At 37.3% G+C, this 17005-nt stretch overlaps 2 protein-coding genes across 3 annotated transcripts in view; both read left to right on the top strand.

The window, feature by feature from the left end:
* Ilp7 (Insulin-like peptide 7) overlaps positions 1-17005 on the top strand; it is a 180092-nt gene that overhangs the window by 61798 nt on the left and 101289 nt on the right. The window lies entirely within an intron of this gene.
* LOC150076353 (uncharacterized) lies at positions 6583-7095 on the top strand. Its single transcript, XM_090387329.1, has one exon. The coding sequence runs from the start codon at positions 6583-6585 to the stop codon at positions 7093-7095; it is 513 nt and encodes a 170-aa protein (XP_090243455.1).

Below are 17005 nucleotides of genomic sequence, written 5' to 3'. Positions count from 1 at the left end.
TCAGGCCACACCTTGAGTACTGCATACAGTTCTGGAGGCCTCATTTTAGGAAAGATGTAGAGCTGCTGGAATTGTCGAATGAAAAACCACTTGAGCTTCCAGATGATAAAACCTTGTAATCCTCTTCCAAAACAGATTAACCCAGACATGGTGTGAAAAAAGTCCATAAAAGTTCTCATATTATTGACATGTTTCAAACTCAAGTCTTTTCCACAGTGATTATAAGGGTAGATGGTGATTATAACCCCAGGGGCTGACATCTGGTGAGTATGGGCTTGGCACGCCCAGGGTCCTGAGCTGGATATCATTATTCTTCTCTTTCTTGGTGACTCCTTTATTTCTGACTCTCTCTCTCTCTCTCTCTCTCTCTCTCACTCACTCACTCACTCACTCACTCAGGGTAACTTGGGAATTTGTTTTGGCTGGTGCAGCATAAGCCTCGGGCTTCCTTGCACTGTATGGCTGATAATAAAAATAATAACCACTGTGCTATCTGCAAAGCAGGTATGCTGTGAAAATTCAAATTGATTATTATTAATTCAGTGGCACTGCTGAAGCTTTTTGCTCATATCCATTGGTCAATTTGCTTGTCATTGTGGGTTGAAAAACATTTAATAACTCATGGAAGCAGAAATCCCTAGCCTGGATTAGCTGACTACAGCCTTGATTGAAGAGTATTTTAGAAATTCCTTCATGTGGAAATCAAACCCAGATCTTTACAAACAAGTGGCAGTCTGCAATATGCCATGCCAACTAAATTGCCACAGAGTACAGGCTAGTTAGGCAAAATTATTATTTTAATGGTATCCAAGCTTCTAGTGTGTATCCACATGTCTTTTGTCTGTAAAATGTGTGTTTGCAGACCATTTTGACTGTAAATTGCATGTTCTCATTGAATTTTTATTTTATTTTATTTATTTACATTGTGTGGGTTAAACAAAAAACCTTACACCCTCCTGAGATTAGCTAACTACAGTTCTGATCAAAGAGGACTTTTAAAATTTATATTTTTCCTGTTGACAGGAACCAAACTCAGACCTCTTCAAAAGAGTGGCAGACAGCAGGTTTACTGTATCAACTAAACTGTCACTCTGGGCTATGCTGGTTGGGAAATGAAGAATTGTCACTTTCTCTGAACTACAAGATGTAGTTCATCCAGGTATTGAGACCCATGTCAGGTGAAACTTCTAGACAGCACTGTTCGAAAAGGAGATACTTTTATCAATAGCTGCCTCAAGGTATTACTTAATGCTTTGAACTTTTAAGTTGGTTAAAAATAACTTGTGCTATTGAATAGGCCACTTGGTCTTGTATGTCTGGAAATTTTTACACTTTTTATGAAGTAGTTGCTTTGAACAAAAACTATAATTAGAACCATGATCTAGATCAGTGCTACTCAAAGTGTGGTCCACAAACTGTTTGTTACTGGTCCGCGACAATTGTTTTCAAACTTACTGGTCCACAACGGATTGAAAATAAAAGGAACTGGTCCTTCACCACAGATAGTTTGAGAAGCACTGATCTAGATTATTTGGAGATAGTAATTCTTGTGGACATTGAAATTCTGATTATTCAGCTTGTGTGCTAATTCCATGTCACATTTTTCCAAAATGTTATACTAGAATTTCAGATGCAGATTCAATAGATATGTATAAAGTGCATTTCTAGGAAATGCATTTTATAGGCAGTGCATTTCTTCCAACTATTAGATATGGGCCACCACATCAATAGCTCTGGTTTTGGAACAAAATATCAACACAGATAACATTATTTTAATTGCAACCACAGAAACAAGCTTGAAAATAAAAAAATAAAAAAAAAAAGTATCAGCCAGAAAAAAAAAAAAAAAAAAAAAAAGTCTAGTTCTTCCTTGAATCTATTCAAACTGCCCACTTCCACAACAACAGATGGAAGTCTATTGCAACAGTCACCACCCACTGCCTGAAGGCAAACTTCTGTAAATCTATATTGCAACTATCCTTCCTTAATTTATGCCTTTTCATGTGTGCAGTTTCAGCAACAGGAAGAATGCCATCAATGTTCAGCTTAATCAATTCAAGGCCTTGCACAACTCAATCGGATCAACCTGCAGTTGATCCAATTGAGTTGTTTGCATCTAGACATTGTAGTTTGCAGAACTGAAGCTCTTTCTTGGTAAGAGCATGCTTTCGTTCCCTTCACTATTCTGGTTGCCCTTCAATGCACTGTTCCAGCAGATTTATACCCTTCTTAATGTGAGGCCTCCGGACCTGAGTATTCAAGATGTGGCCTAACCATGGCCTTGCACAAAGGAATAATCACCTCTTTATCCCTACTAGCAAAGTTTCTGTATATCATTGACAAAACCTCATGAGCTGTCTTGGCAGCCTGTCTGCACTGCTCGGAGAATTTCATATCTGACTGCGCAATTCCTCTCCCCAGGCCTTTTTCATTTTTCACTATCCTGTGAGGTAGTTCATATTGTATTTATGTATGTACTGCTACCCATATGCAGTATACTCTGCATTTGTCGAAGTTAAACGTCTGTTGCCATTTCTCAGCCCATCTGCCTAATTTTTTTAGACCATGTTGCAGCGGCATATCTTCATTACTGTTATTAACTACCTTGCCAACCTTTGTATCATATGCAAACATAGACATTAAGCCAGATATACCTTCATCAATGTCATTAATAAATACAGAAGACAACAATGGGCCCAGTACCAAATCCTGTGGAACTTCACTAATAAAATTAGTGCACGAAGAGTGCTATCCACTGATAACTACTTTGTCTCCACCCACTCAACTATCCCTTTATCCATAGCAGTAACTTTCCCTTAATGCCACAATACTCAAATTTGTACAGCAGTCTATTATGTTTAACAGTATCAAAAGCTTTCCTGAAATCCAAGTATATGATATTAAATTTTTTTTTTTTTTTTTTTTTGCCTCCAGTTGCTTTGTTACTCCATCATAGTATCCAATGAGATTGGCCAAACAAAGTTACTCCTTAACGAATGCATGCTGTGACTGCAGTATAATTGCATTCCTGTCTAGCTGGTCCTGCATTACTTCTTTAACCATGACTCCATTATTTTCCCTGAAACAGAAGTTAAGCAACAGGTCTGTAATTACTTGTCTCCCTGAGGCGCCTCCGTAGCCAGGTGGGAAGGAGCAGCAGTGCGTAGCACACGCTTCTTGATTAGACCGGGGTTCGAGCCCGTCACCACCAAATACGGAGGATGCGGAAAGGTTAAGGAATGACCGCCGCATATCCTGGAGCAATATGGCCTTAGTTGCTAATGCTCCTAAAAACCAAAACAACAACAACAACTTGTCTCCCTTTGATTTCCCCTTTGTGAATTTGGGATACATTTGCACATCTCCAGTCCACAGGGACCTTCCCTGAATCCAAGGATACTCTCATAATTATGTCTAAGAGTTTGCTTACCTTCTTTGCTGCTTCCCTTAATATAATTGGATAGATTCCATCCACCCCAAGTGCCTTTTTTTTATGTTTAAATTCAACAATTTCTCTTCCACTTGCCATTGAGTTATCACAAAATTATTTAGCTCCCTGTTAGTTTGATAAACTTCTGGCTTCCCCTTTTGTAGAGAATTCTTCATGTGTGAATACAGGTGCAGAATGCCTATTCAATTTTACAGCAACTTCAGCAGGTTAACAGTTAATCCATCAAATGGCCCAACTTGAAAAGTATAGAAGTCTTTGTTGTTGTTCTTTGCAATCTTTGCCAGAGGCTCCTCATAATCTGCCTTAGGTAGCCTGACCTCCATTCTTACTTGATTACAAGCTAGTTTATATGCTCCTGTATCACCTGATAATTTATATGCATCCCATGCATTTTTCTTCTCTGCCACAAGTCTCATCAGTTTATCTGATATCCGTTTAGGTCTAAGCCTTGTACAGTATTTCTGAGTTGGTATGAAAAACCTAGCAGCTTCTATAATTACTTCCCCGAATGCTTCCCATTTAAAATTTGCTATTGGTAGCATCATCAGTTGACCCTGCTGCATAGAATTTCAAAACTCTCTGAGACCACTGTAGTCACCCTTACAAAACCAAAAGCCTTTCCCACTACCCTTGACAGTAGTTATGTCTTAATTAAATTCCACATTAGTACATTGTGATCGCTGCCATTCAGTTGGTTTTTTACCTGCAGATCCTTAATACATGAACAATTGCTGCTCATAACCAGATAAAGAGTATTGCTACCTCTGGTTTTCTTTCTAACATGCTGCTGTAAAAAACAGTCATCCAATTAATCTATGAAAGTATTGCTAGTGTGTGTGAGTGACCAATCCACAAATTCCAGTCAACAACTGGAAAGCTAAAATCACCCATTATAAGACATTCTAATGTACTGGGCCATTCTATTTCTCTGTTTAGCTGTTTGGTATACTCTTCCCAGTCATGCCAATAGCACACTACTGCTGTCATTTTTGTTTTCCCAGTTCCTATATCACACCAAACTGACTCAACATTGCACTGGTCACCCATATCAACTGGATGCCCAGCCTTACATTTAATATGCTTCTGAAGTAAAGCATTAACCCCTACCCTTCATGTCTTGTCTGTTTTTCCTGTATACATTGTACTCCCCTTATTTAAATTCAGTATTACTTATGTCTGGGTGACACCATGTCTTTGGCCCCGGGTGCCAAGCATTTTTCAAGGCCAGGCGATATTACTGCAACTTAGAGTACTTTTGATAAGTGAATAACGTTATTTTTCAGTTCCCAACTTTCTCTCAACAGTTTCATTTAAAAACAGTTCCGTACTTGAAAATTGCAAGTCAGAACGCAGAAAGGAAATTCACCTTTCTTTTCCTTTTCCATATTTTTTTTTGTAGCACTAACCAACTAACACTTTAACCGCTTGGCCTCCTAGTGGCACTGCTCCTGCCTCCCCGTGGCGGGGCCGGAAATCTTGGTGGAAAAGTCCTCCAGCCAAGGGCCAAAAGGAACAAACATGGCAAGCACAGACCATGTTTCTGCTACTCAAACTAGCAGAAAATTAGACGAAATAGGTTTCAGGTACAGCTAAGTGACAAGAGACAGAGACTCTCCCTCTAGTTGCACTACTGTTCTTAATTATTCATTCCAAGAATGAACAATCAATAGGAAGTTTGTCACCATTTCGAATCCAAAAAACTCTCAAAAGCATAGCTAGTTCCCCTAAAACAGTCAGAAGACTAAAGCCAGGGGATCTGCTAGTAGAAATGACAAACCAAAAACAAGTTGAACATCTAATGAAAGCAAAAACTTTTGGAGATATTCCAATAACAGTTACTCCCAATTCCACTCTGAATACCTCGAGAGGAGTAATTACTGAATGGAACCTCCTCAACATTCCCAAAGATGAAATCAAAGAAGAGCTGAAAGATCAAGGGGTTATACAAGTCAAAAGAATAACAAAAGAGACAGAGAAATTATCCCGAGGAATATAATTCTGACTTTCGACACACCAAAACCACCAAAAACTGTAAAAGCTGGATATCTAAACTGCTCACTGAGACCATACATACCAAATCTTGTTCGATGTTTTAAGTATCAGAAGTACGGACACTCTCAAGCAGTACGTAGAAATTTCGCTATATATGCAAAATGCGGGTCACGAGAACATACCCAACAAGACTGTACAGCACAAAATTCAAGATGTCCCAACTGCAGAGAACATAATGCCTACTCGAAAGAATGTGAAGAGTGGAAGAGAGAAAAGAGAATACAGAAATATAAAGTGGAAAACAATGTAACATATCAAGAAGCTAAAAGAACAATACAACCACAAAGAACAAATGGACCATCTTATGCACAAGTAACACAAACTTATAAAATAATAGAAACACAGACAGAAGTAACGATCCCACCAAAAAAGTCCATGTCAGATTGGGCATGCTCACTGCTCATTAAACCAAAACAAAAAGTAGAACAGGCAATAAACACACCCATTACGATGCCACCAACCAGAGAAACCAGGAAATCCACAAAACAAGATAGAACCACTGAAGTAAATGGGATTAAAATGGACAACATGGAAGTAGAAGAAAAGAATCAGATGGAAGAAACAATACTAGAAATTTTTGCAGAGGAAGAAGAGATGGATACTGGAAAGCCATACTTCCCTAAAAAAGGAAGACAAAAATCAGAGAACCCTAAGCCAACAACCTCAAGAAAACAAGCTGAAAATACTAACAAAACCAAATAATGAATAAATTTTTACATTGGAACTGTAGAGGATAGCAATTTTGAAGATATCCATGATCTCCTATTGCAGTACAATCCGATTAGTCTGTTCGCAAGAAACATATCTTAAACCTCAGAATAAAATAACACTAAAACATTATAATGTATACAGAAGGGACAGGATTACCAACAGTGCAGCACATGGTGGAGTAGCAATCTTAGTAAATTCCAGTATACCTACCCAACAGGTTCCCTTGCAGACCAATTTAGAAGTCATAGCAGTACGCATTGCAGTAAACTTTCATGTAACAGTCGCCTCCATGTACCTGCCACCAAATCAAGATATGTTATACAGAACTTGAAGGCCTGATAGTCCAACTACCCCCTCCTTTATGTATCATGGGAGATGTGAATGGTCATCATCCTCTATGGGGAAATGTAAACATAGATAAAAGAGGTCAAATTCTAGAAAAATGTAGAATACTAGATAAGCTCAACCTAACACTCTTAAATGACGGGACACCCACATATATACGTCTATCCACAGGAACTAGCACAGCAATAGACCTTTCTATATGCATTCCATCACTGTACCTTCTACTGGAGTGGGCAGCTCACAGTAATCCACTAGGTAGTGATCATTTTCTGGTAAAGATTACTTTAAACGAACCAACCCCTTGTCAACTGGAACGAACTCCAAAATGGAGATTAGATAAGGCAAACTGGGCAAGATATAAGCAGCTGGCCATATTAGAAGAACAGGAAATCCATCACGTGTCAATTGATATTGCGGCGAAATATGTGACCGATAAACTCCTCCAGGTTGCAAAACTAACAATACCAAAAACCTCTTCAAAGTTTCCCATACATCCAAAGCCGTGGTGGAACGATGAATGTGCTCTAGTGAAATGAGAGAAAATCAAAGCATGGAATAATTTCCGAAGATACTCTACCACAACTAACCTGATTCAATTAAAAAAAGCAAGGGCAAATTTCAAACGCATTACTAAGATCAGTAAAAAAGAATCTTGGATTCGTTTTGCATCTACAATTACTAGAAAAACAGACGGCAGGAAGGTTTGGGACAAAATAAACGACAAATACCAAAGAATTTCTCCTCCTTTTATAAAACAGAATGGAAAAGATATATCAAAACCCGAAGATGTAGCCAATGCTCTTGGTAAGACATTTGAAAAAATATCAAGCAGTAGCTCTTATGAACCAGCTTTCTAAAAATATAAGGCAGATACAGAAACATATAAATTAAATTTCTCCAGTAAAAGTAAAGAATCCTATAACAAACCTTTCACCTCAGAGAATTTAATAAAGCCATTTCAGAGACGAGGCAAAGTGCAGCGGGTCCAGATGAAATAGTATATATGATGGTACAACAATTAGATGAGAAATCATTGATATTATTACTCTTGTTGTATAACAGGATATACCTAGAAAATTCCTTTCTGAAGCAGTGGCGTCATGCAACAGTCTTAGCCGTTCCAAAACCAAATAAAGATCTCACAAATCCAAACCACTATCGCCCAATAGCCTTAACTAGCTGCCTTGGAAAAAATGGTAAACGCCCAACTAATGTGGTTTTTAGAAACCCATAGCTTATTAAATACAGCTCAATGTGGTTTCAGAAAGAACAGGTCCACTTTAGACTTAATGATTAAAGCAGAAAACAACATAAGAAATGCTTACATAAGAAAACAACATCTAGTAATGATATGTTTTGATATAGAAAAGGTGTATGACACTGCATGGAGGTATGGAATACTCAAAGACATTTATGATTTTGGAATGAGAGGACACCTTCCAATATATATCCGAAATTTTTTGCAACAACGAACCTTCCAAGTTAGGATATTAACTACACTATCGCAGGTCTTTATACAAGAAGGAGTGCCACAGGGATCAGTACTCAGCACTACCCTGTCTGCCATAAAAATCAACTCAATAGCTAAACAAATACCGAGTACCATAGATGCAGCACTTTATGTTGATGATTTCAGGATTTCTTGTCACTCAAAATATGCAAACAGTAGAACGACAACTGCAATCAAACAATCAATAAAGTAATAGCATGGACCCAAAACAATGGCTTTCGACTCTCTAAACAAAAGACAGTTGGAATACACTTTTGTCGAAAAAGAAACTTACACCCAGACCCAGAACTAAAGCTAGGAGAACAACTAATCCCAATAACATCCAGCACAACTTTTCTTGGACTAACCCTTGATAAAAAACTGACCTTTTTAGATCATATCAAATGCCTTAGAACAAACTGTCTAAAGAAATTGAATATCCTGAGAGTCATATCTGCAACAACGTGGGGAGCAGACATGTACACTTTGTTACATCTGTATAGAACTTTGATAAGATCCAGACTCGATTAAGGAGCTCCAGCTCTGCAAGACCCAGTGCCTTAAGATAGTTTGATCTTATACACCATAATGTGCTATGTATAGCCCTACGAGCGTATCATACTTCTCCGGTCCAAAGTCTGTGCTGAAGCCTATGAACCACCACTCCACCTCAGAAGACAGGTACTACTTTTATCTTATGCTGCTAAAATAAAGTGTATCCCAAATCATCCTGTATACAAAACATTATATGTGCCAATACGGGAAAATATGTACAGAATTCATCCAACAGCAAACAAACCAGCAAATATACGTGTTAAAGACTTACTTCCAATTTGGTCTCTTGATTTCAAAAAACTAGCTGTCGTGCAAAATGCACCAAGACCTCCTTGGGATACAATTTCACCAGTCTGTGATACCTACTTCCATAATTGGGGAAGACATTCCCTACCAGGAAACAGCTTTCAACAACTATATGATGTCTATCTCGAGAAATACCCACCATCCATATATGGATGGATCGAAAACTGATACAAAAGTAGGCACGGCAGCAGTTTTCTCTGATACTACAATAATCCAAGTTCTCCCAACAGAATGTAGCATCTTTAAAGCTGAACTACAGGCAGTGAAGTTAGCAGTGGACCGAATATGGCACCAAAGGTTAACCCATAGTCTGAGGGAGTTCATCTTCATGGATTTCCTCAGTGTAATACAAGCAATACGGTGCGACTCAAAGAATTTCCATCCGACTTTGAGACAAATTCAAGTCACCCTAAACAAACTGATTAAAAGAAAACAAAATGTTACATTTTGTTGGATTCCTGGACATACAGGAATTAAAAGAAATGAACAGGCTGACCATGCAGCAAAAACGGCAACAGGCATCATACCATCAACCACCAAAGTACCATTTACAAACTACAGATATTGCATCAAAGTGAATAGCAAGGATCAATGGCAAAAAATATGGAACGAACAAACCAATAATAAACTTTTTCAAATTAAACCAGTTTTAAAACAGTGGAAGACCAGTGAAAGAGCCGAAGAACTGCCCCAGTGTAATCAATGCCATGTACAACAAACAGTTAAGCATTTACTAGTAGATTGTCCAGCTTTTATAAACCAAAGAAAAAAACCCTTAAGTCCAAAACTAATATTCAAGACGCTTTTGTTTTGGAAAACATTTTGAGTGAAGAAAGTAATATACAAGAAATCTTTCATTACCTAAGATTAATAGGCTTATATAATCAGATATAAAAAAAATGAATACAATTGAACTTCATCTCCAAGTAAAGTTGGGCATTAATGTGAACTACTATTGCTAGAGCCCACACTTAAAAATTACAAAACCATGAGAGGTGCATTATGGCCACAGAAGCTGATGCGCCAACAACTAAGAAACAACAACAACAACCATGTCTCTGCTATCCTTACAATATCTTCATTTGATGACTTAATCAGTATATCAAATTTATTTACAATGCTCCTAGCTTTAGTGTACATGCAAATATGTATCACATGTTCTTACTCTTAGTTACCCTAACACAGCCTGTGTATTTACTTGTACCATGATGACCAGTAGCAAGGCTTGAAATATCTGACATCTTACTTTCCAGGCTGGTACTTGTTTCAACAGAAGCAGTGCAATCACTTTCACCTCTGCCTGTGGCTCTAGATAATCTCTTAGTCTGTGTTTCTGACTTGCTTATTGCTACCTCAATAGCAATGGCAAATATTCTTGCACCCCTTCTATTTAAGTGTATCTCTTCCCTGTAAAAATAGTCTCTTCAGTTAACAAGCACAGGCCACACAGAAATATTCTACCCCACGAGCCTTGTACATTCTCTCTCTCTCTGAGGCAAAATTGATTGACAAGACTCATTATACATCTTCTCCTAACATGGTTGGGCAGAATTGCAGACACATTCAAATTCAATCCTAACTTGTGACTTTTTTTAAAAATTTCCCTGTACAGTACTTGTTAAATACAGGGAAAGTCCGCAGATCCACTCTTAATATCATTAGTGCCATTATGTATAAAATATCACCTTTTGTACCCTTAGAAGATTATATCTGGTTTACAATGTCATCTACTATCCTTCTTGAACAATATATTTCCTATTTCCCTGACAATAGAGTCACTGTCACTGACAATTACCTACTGTGGAACCAGTGCATTCTGCCTTTGGATTTGCCACTGTGTTGCCCGATGCATACATGTGAGCTCTGGCATTGCATTGGTCATCTGAGAGCTTGATGGGCCCCATTTTAATTCATTTGAGGGCATCCACCCTACTCTTCATTCTCTCATAAACACCATCAGACTGCTGAGTTGGGGCATAATTTCTTCAAACACTTTTTGTACTGAACACACAGAAACGTTCCACTTGGTCGTATCATGTCCTGTTCCAAAAAGATCTACAAACGTTGCACATTTTGTTAGACCACAATTTGCAGGAGAATCACCTCTTTGGTTCCTCCTTCCCCTCAGTTCACCATTCAGTTCTCATGGAACATGCAGTACATGAGATGTATTAGGGTATAATAATGCTAGGAGCATAATACATAAATTTCATGAATTTTAACTGCTGGTTAAGTTATCAAATATGGACATTGTAGGGATATTGGTGGCATGATGTCACTCAGACAGTGGGATGCAGAATTTGAATATTAAAATTAGTATTAGTTGTGGAAAATGATGCAAGAAGGCAAGCTTATAGAGCACCAGCAAAAAAAAAAAAAAAAAAGCCATCTCATCCAACAATTCCCCTCCAAGAATTTGTCTGTTTCTTCCTTGAATTTATTCAAAATACCTACTTCAACAACAACAGATGAAACTTTGTTCCTGCAATCCACCACCATCTGAGGGTAAACGTTTTTACTTTTATCCTGCAAACATCCTTACTCAATTTCAATTTATGTCCACTTGTGTGTGGTCTCAGCAAGAGGAAGAATGCCATTAACATTCAGCTACTCAATCCATTCAGGGCCTTAAACACCTCAATCAGATCTCCTCATAAGTGCCTAGTCTCCAGATGCATCAATTTGCAGATATATATATATATTTTTTTTGCCTTTCTTGGTAAAACTTAATTTTGTTCCCTTCACCAATCTTTTTTGACCTTCTCTGCACCCATTCCAGATCTACATTCTTCCTAAAATTACCTGTATACAATATTCAAGATGCGATGTAACCATGGCCTTGTACAAAGGAATCATCACCTTCTTATTCTTGCTTGCAAAGTTCCTGTATATCATTAAGAAAACCCCATGAGCTGTCCTAGAAGTCTGTCTGCACTGCTCAGAGAACTTCATATCTAACTGCACAATTACCCTCAAGTCTTTTTCATTTTCCACTAAGCTTGAATGTAGTACCACACAGTTGGTATGTTAATCTGTGATTACTGTTACCCACATGCAGTATCTTGCATTTGTCGATGTTAAACGCCAACCGCAATTTCTCAGCTCATTGGCCTAATTTTTGTAGATCTTTTTTGTTGTAGGTTATCTTGATTACTGTCATTAGCCACTCAGCCAATCTTTATCATCTGCAAACTTAGATATTATACCTAATGTACCTTAACCACTCTCATTAATAAATATTGAAATCAACAATAGGCCCAGCTCTGAAGCTTTTGGGGACTGCACTAATAATATTAGTGAACAAAGGGTAGGGTCCATTGATAACCACTCTGTCTTCTTACACTCAACCATCCCTTTATCCGCCGACCGGGCTAGCCGGGTGGGTAAAGTGCCTGGCTGGCAACCCAAAGGTCGCGGATTCGAATCCTGCCTCGGGCTTGGATCAAAGTACTGCAAAAACCTTGGGAGGTGCATTATGGCCACAGAAGCTGATGCACCAACAACTACCAAAAAAAAAAAAAAAAAATCCCTTTATCCATAGCAGTAACTTGTTCCCTAATGCTACATTTCTCCAGTTTGTACAGCAGTCTTTTATGTGCAAATCCAAAGAATCCAAGGCTTCTTTGGATTTCAAAGAAGCCTTCTTGAAATCCAAGCATGTGATATCAAAATTATTTTTTGCATCCATTTCCTTTATCACTGCATCATAGTTTCCAATTAGGTTGGTCAGAAAAGGCTGCTCCTTAAGAAATCCATGCTGGACTGATATATAATTTCATTCCTGTCTAGATGGTCTTGCATTATTACTTTAGGCAGTGACTCCATTATTTTCCCTGAAACAGACCTTAACAGGTCTAAGTACTCATGTCACCTTTTGATCTCCTTTTGTGAATTAAGAATACATTCATACAATTCCAGTCCATAAGGACCTCCCCTGAATCCAAGGATACTCTCATAATTGTGGCCAGGGGTTTGCTTACCTTCTTTGCTGCCTCTCATGGAGTGGATGGGATTTCCTAGATATGGGAGGAGTACAATGTGTACAAAAAGGATAGGCAGGGAGTTATGCTCTTAGTTAAGAAATATATTAAATCTATGGCAGTGCAACCAGTTGACATGAGTGGTCAGTGTAACGTTGCATTCATTTGGTGTGGCAAACTGAAAAAACAAAAACGAGAGTAGGAATGTGTTATAGGCCTAATAACTGTGATAAATACAATGAACAACTATATAGCGAAATAGACTGGACCTAAATCAGAATGTCTTATAATGGGGGATTTTAACTTTGACTGGAACTTGTAGGTTTGTCACTCTCACACACACACTAGCAAGACTTTGGTGGATTTATTGGATAAGTGTTTTCTACAGCAGCATGTAAAAGTTAATAGAGGTGACAAGAGAAAGAAGTGCTTTTGATTTGGTTATCGCCAGTGATTCTTCCTGCTTTAAGATTGGTTAAAAGAACCACTAGGTGGGAATGATCACAGTATATTCATGTAGGATTTACATAAAGATGTAATTATTGTCAAGGGTGAAAGGAAGGGCTTTTACTTTTGTAAAGGAGATAACATGGTCTCAGACACTTTTTAAATACCATAAAGTGGGACCAACTGAAAATATTCTAAACAGCAAATTCTCAATGATAGGCATTCAGGGAAATAATAGTAGAAGCTACTAAGCTTTTCTTACAAACGAATAAATACTGTTCAAGGGCTTAGACCTACATTGATGTCACACTAATGAGATTTGTGGCAGAGACGAAAAATGCATGAGATGCATATAAATTATCAGATAATACAAAAGCTTGTGGTAGATATAAACTAGTACTCAAGAGTAAGTACTTGAGTACATCTTGAGTACCTGGTCTGGAGGCCTCATTTTAGGAAGAATGTGGATCTGCTGGAACAGTTGCAGAACAACATGATCGGTGAGGGGTACAAAAGTGTATTCTTATCAAGAAAGGCTTAAGTTCTGCAAATTGCAGTGGCTGGACACTAGGCAAGGTGACCTGATTGAGATGTTTAAGATTTTGAACTGAATGCTGATGGCATTTTTCCTTTTGATTAGGCTATACACATGAGGAGGCATAAATTATAATTGAGGAAGGATGGTTGTAGGATAGATGTGCAGAAGTTTGCCTTAAGCCAACTAAGGTAGTTGATTGTTGTGGAAGTGGGTAGTTTGGATAAATTCAAGAAAGAACTACACAGACTACCAGAGACGATGGACAGGAAGACGATGTGGAAGGGTTTTTTTGTGCTGATGCTGTATAAGCTTGCTTTCTTGCATCATTTGCCACTATTAATACTAAAACAAAATATAATAAAATACAGAGGCAGTTTGTTACTATACCAGACCATAGCTTAAAGAACACTGTTCTTTGCTTTGAATAAGTGAAACTTTTTATTTTCTTTCATGTTCAAAATCACTGTGCCATTACTCATGAGGTAAAAAAAAGTTAGGTGGCTCAGGTTACTCACTTGGCTTCCCTTTGTTCACTCATTCCATAGTGTTGAGTGGGTAAGCAGGGTTTTGAACTGCCTATTGTTTTTTCCCATTACCAGTGATCATATTATACTTTTGATTCCTCATGGAACTAGTTAACAAATCAGTTGCTCTGCCTTACAAATATACTGTAGAAATTCTTTGCAACTCTTGTTAAAATTAATTTTGGTACAAACTTGGTGATCTGCCCAAATTTTTATCACAAAGGGAAATAAAATCCTTTCTATAAAATCATTAACAAAATTAGCAAACATTAACAAAAATGTTTGCTATAGGTTTTGATAGTATGTGAACTGCAAGTTGTCACTAAATATTTTTATCTACCTGGAATATGAGTTAATGCTTATAACTGCAGACTCCCAGAATTGTTGACATGGTCCCAGCAAATTGCTTGAATTGTTGCCAAACAGAATACAGTACTTTGATGTAAGATGATGTTGCCTGGTTCTGGTTAGAAATGATAAAATTTATACATACAGTTGAATCTCTCATATATGACAGTCCATTTTTAGGAAAATAGGTAAACCTACTATTGCACCTCTCTAAAAAAAAGGTACAAGGTTTGATCAGAGAGGTTGGTAAATGTTCGAAAAAGTTAATTTTATTCAATAATTGTTAATATTCTTAAATAATCCTACAGCCACATACTTGTTCTCTCTTGCCTGCCCCTGATCAAAACATTTTTGAGTCTTCTTTTATGAATGCTTTTAGGCAGTGTGTTGGATTTCTTGAATCAACTCAATCATTTTCCATTCATGTTCTGTTTTAATTTTGTCAATAAAAATTTCCCCTCATCACAAAATGCATTCTGCATGCCCTTTACAGTTGCCAGTGGGAAACATTTGTCATCCCTAAGGCCAAAAAAAAAAAAAAAAAAAAGCATTGCATTTTTGGTCTTGTATGATGTTTCCCATTGACAGCTTTGTAAATCTGTTATTTGGACAAGAGCTTGCATGTATTTGACCATCTCTATGCTGGGAATCTGAACTTGCTATTTGGAGCCTTACTCTGGCTAAGACAGAGTTTCCAAACTTTTATACCTTGCACCCCTACCATAAAATTCATGCCTCCATCTTCCAGCCAAATGCAAATAACAGTTATGACATAAAAAATTTAGCTCTGAGATGCATACTGTTATGAATTAATTCATCTATATAATATTGGTGTAAATACACCATACAAAACTCTTAAACGAAAAAACTACGTTTGTAATGTGAAAGGGCATCATTTTATTTGTATCTCATATTGTGCTCAACCTCCACAACGAGTTGCCATGTACCTCGAATAAGTAACGCTTCACTGAAAGAGATTCATCCTGTTTTTGAGAAGACGTGACAGCTTTTCAAACTTTTCATTTCACATTTTTTTTACCCTTTAAATACGATCGAAAATATATCTGCATCTTGGCTAGAAATCACTGCCAACAACATGCATTCTTTTGGCAGCATGTTTCCCCCATTTGGTAAATGATTTCACTGGTTTTGAATCGCAAGTTCAGACAACTGCTGAAGACTTGTGAAGATCGGAAAAGACTTCGAAATTTTGGACACTGTTAATGTATGTAACTGCATTGACTCGCATGCAAGTGACTTAGATGGTAGAACTCTCCTTGAAATTGATGAGCAAACTGCATATGAAGAAGAGAAAAACAATTCTGAAGTGGCACCAAAAGTATTTTCAACAGAAGATTGGAGAGTTTTTCGGGGTTTGATATGGCCTGCGAGGCGATTACGAATGGAGATCCGAATGTTGAACATAGCATCAAGATACGGCAAATTTTACAAAATGGGATTCGATGCTACAAAGACTCGAACGCTGTTACCTTTTCATTAAAAAAATTTTTTGCTATATATTTTTTTTCAAATCCTTTTAATTGGCTATCAAGTGCAAATTGTTTATAGATTTATTATAATTTGTTTATAGACTGTTTCTCTGGCACGCATTCAATTAAAACTCATTATAATTATACCTCAGTGAGCACGGTTTCACAAAACATGGAATAGTTTCGGTACCAATTATCAGTGCTATGCGGGGTATTGCTGTGTATATATATTTATATACACACACAATATATAGCCTATATTTTTATTTTCCCACGCATACAGCATTTTTATTTCACAGAAACGCCTATATCATATAGGTATTTATGCGAAATAATAATAATACATCTTTTAACAGTAAAAACTAGAAATTAAATAATATAGTTAAATATATTTTTCCGCGGAGTGAATTTTTCTTAATAATTCTTCATTATTTGCTATCTCTTAGTAAAATTTTTCACAAGAATTAGCAAAATTGCACTGATAGTATTGCTTTCACCGTTTCTATGGTCAGTTGTGTTTTTTCTGACGTCCACAACTTATTTACAGTACCACCGAAAAAACTCTTTCTGTTGCCCATTGGTTCCCGGAAAACATAATGCAAATCCAAATGTTCTTTTCAAATGCCTGCATGGTATGTCCCTTGTGCCAAAAAGATTTAAATAGTTCGACCCACCTCATAACTTTTGGCATTCTTTTCTCATTCCATTCTTTTATTTTTGAAATCATCAGCATATATTTTTTTAAATATGATATCCCGTCAAAAAGCCA

Source organism: Mastigoproctus giganteus, chromosome 13, assembly GCF_048544385.1.
Source record: "Mastigoproctus giganteus isolate SK-2022 chromosome 13, ASM4854438v1, whole genome shotgun sequence".
NCBI classification, from domain to species: Eukaryota; Metazoa; Arthropoda; class Arachnida; order Uropygi; family Thelyphonidae; genus Mastigoproctus; species Mastigoproctus giganteus.
Note: the sequence above shows the minus strand (reverse complement) of the source record. Positions and strands in the feature narration are given on the sequence as shown.

Excerpts from the sequence above, each read along its gene's own strand:
- LOC150076353 (XM_090387329.1), top strand. The coding sequence starts at position 6,583 with ATGGGAGATGTGAATGGTCATCATCCTCTATGGGGAAATGTAAACATA.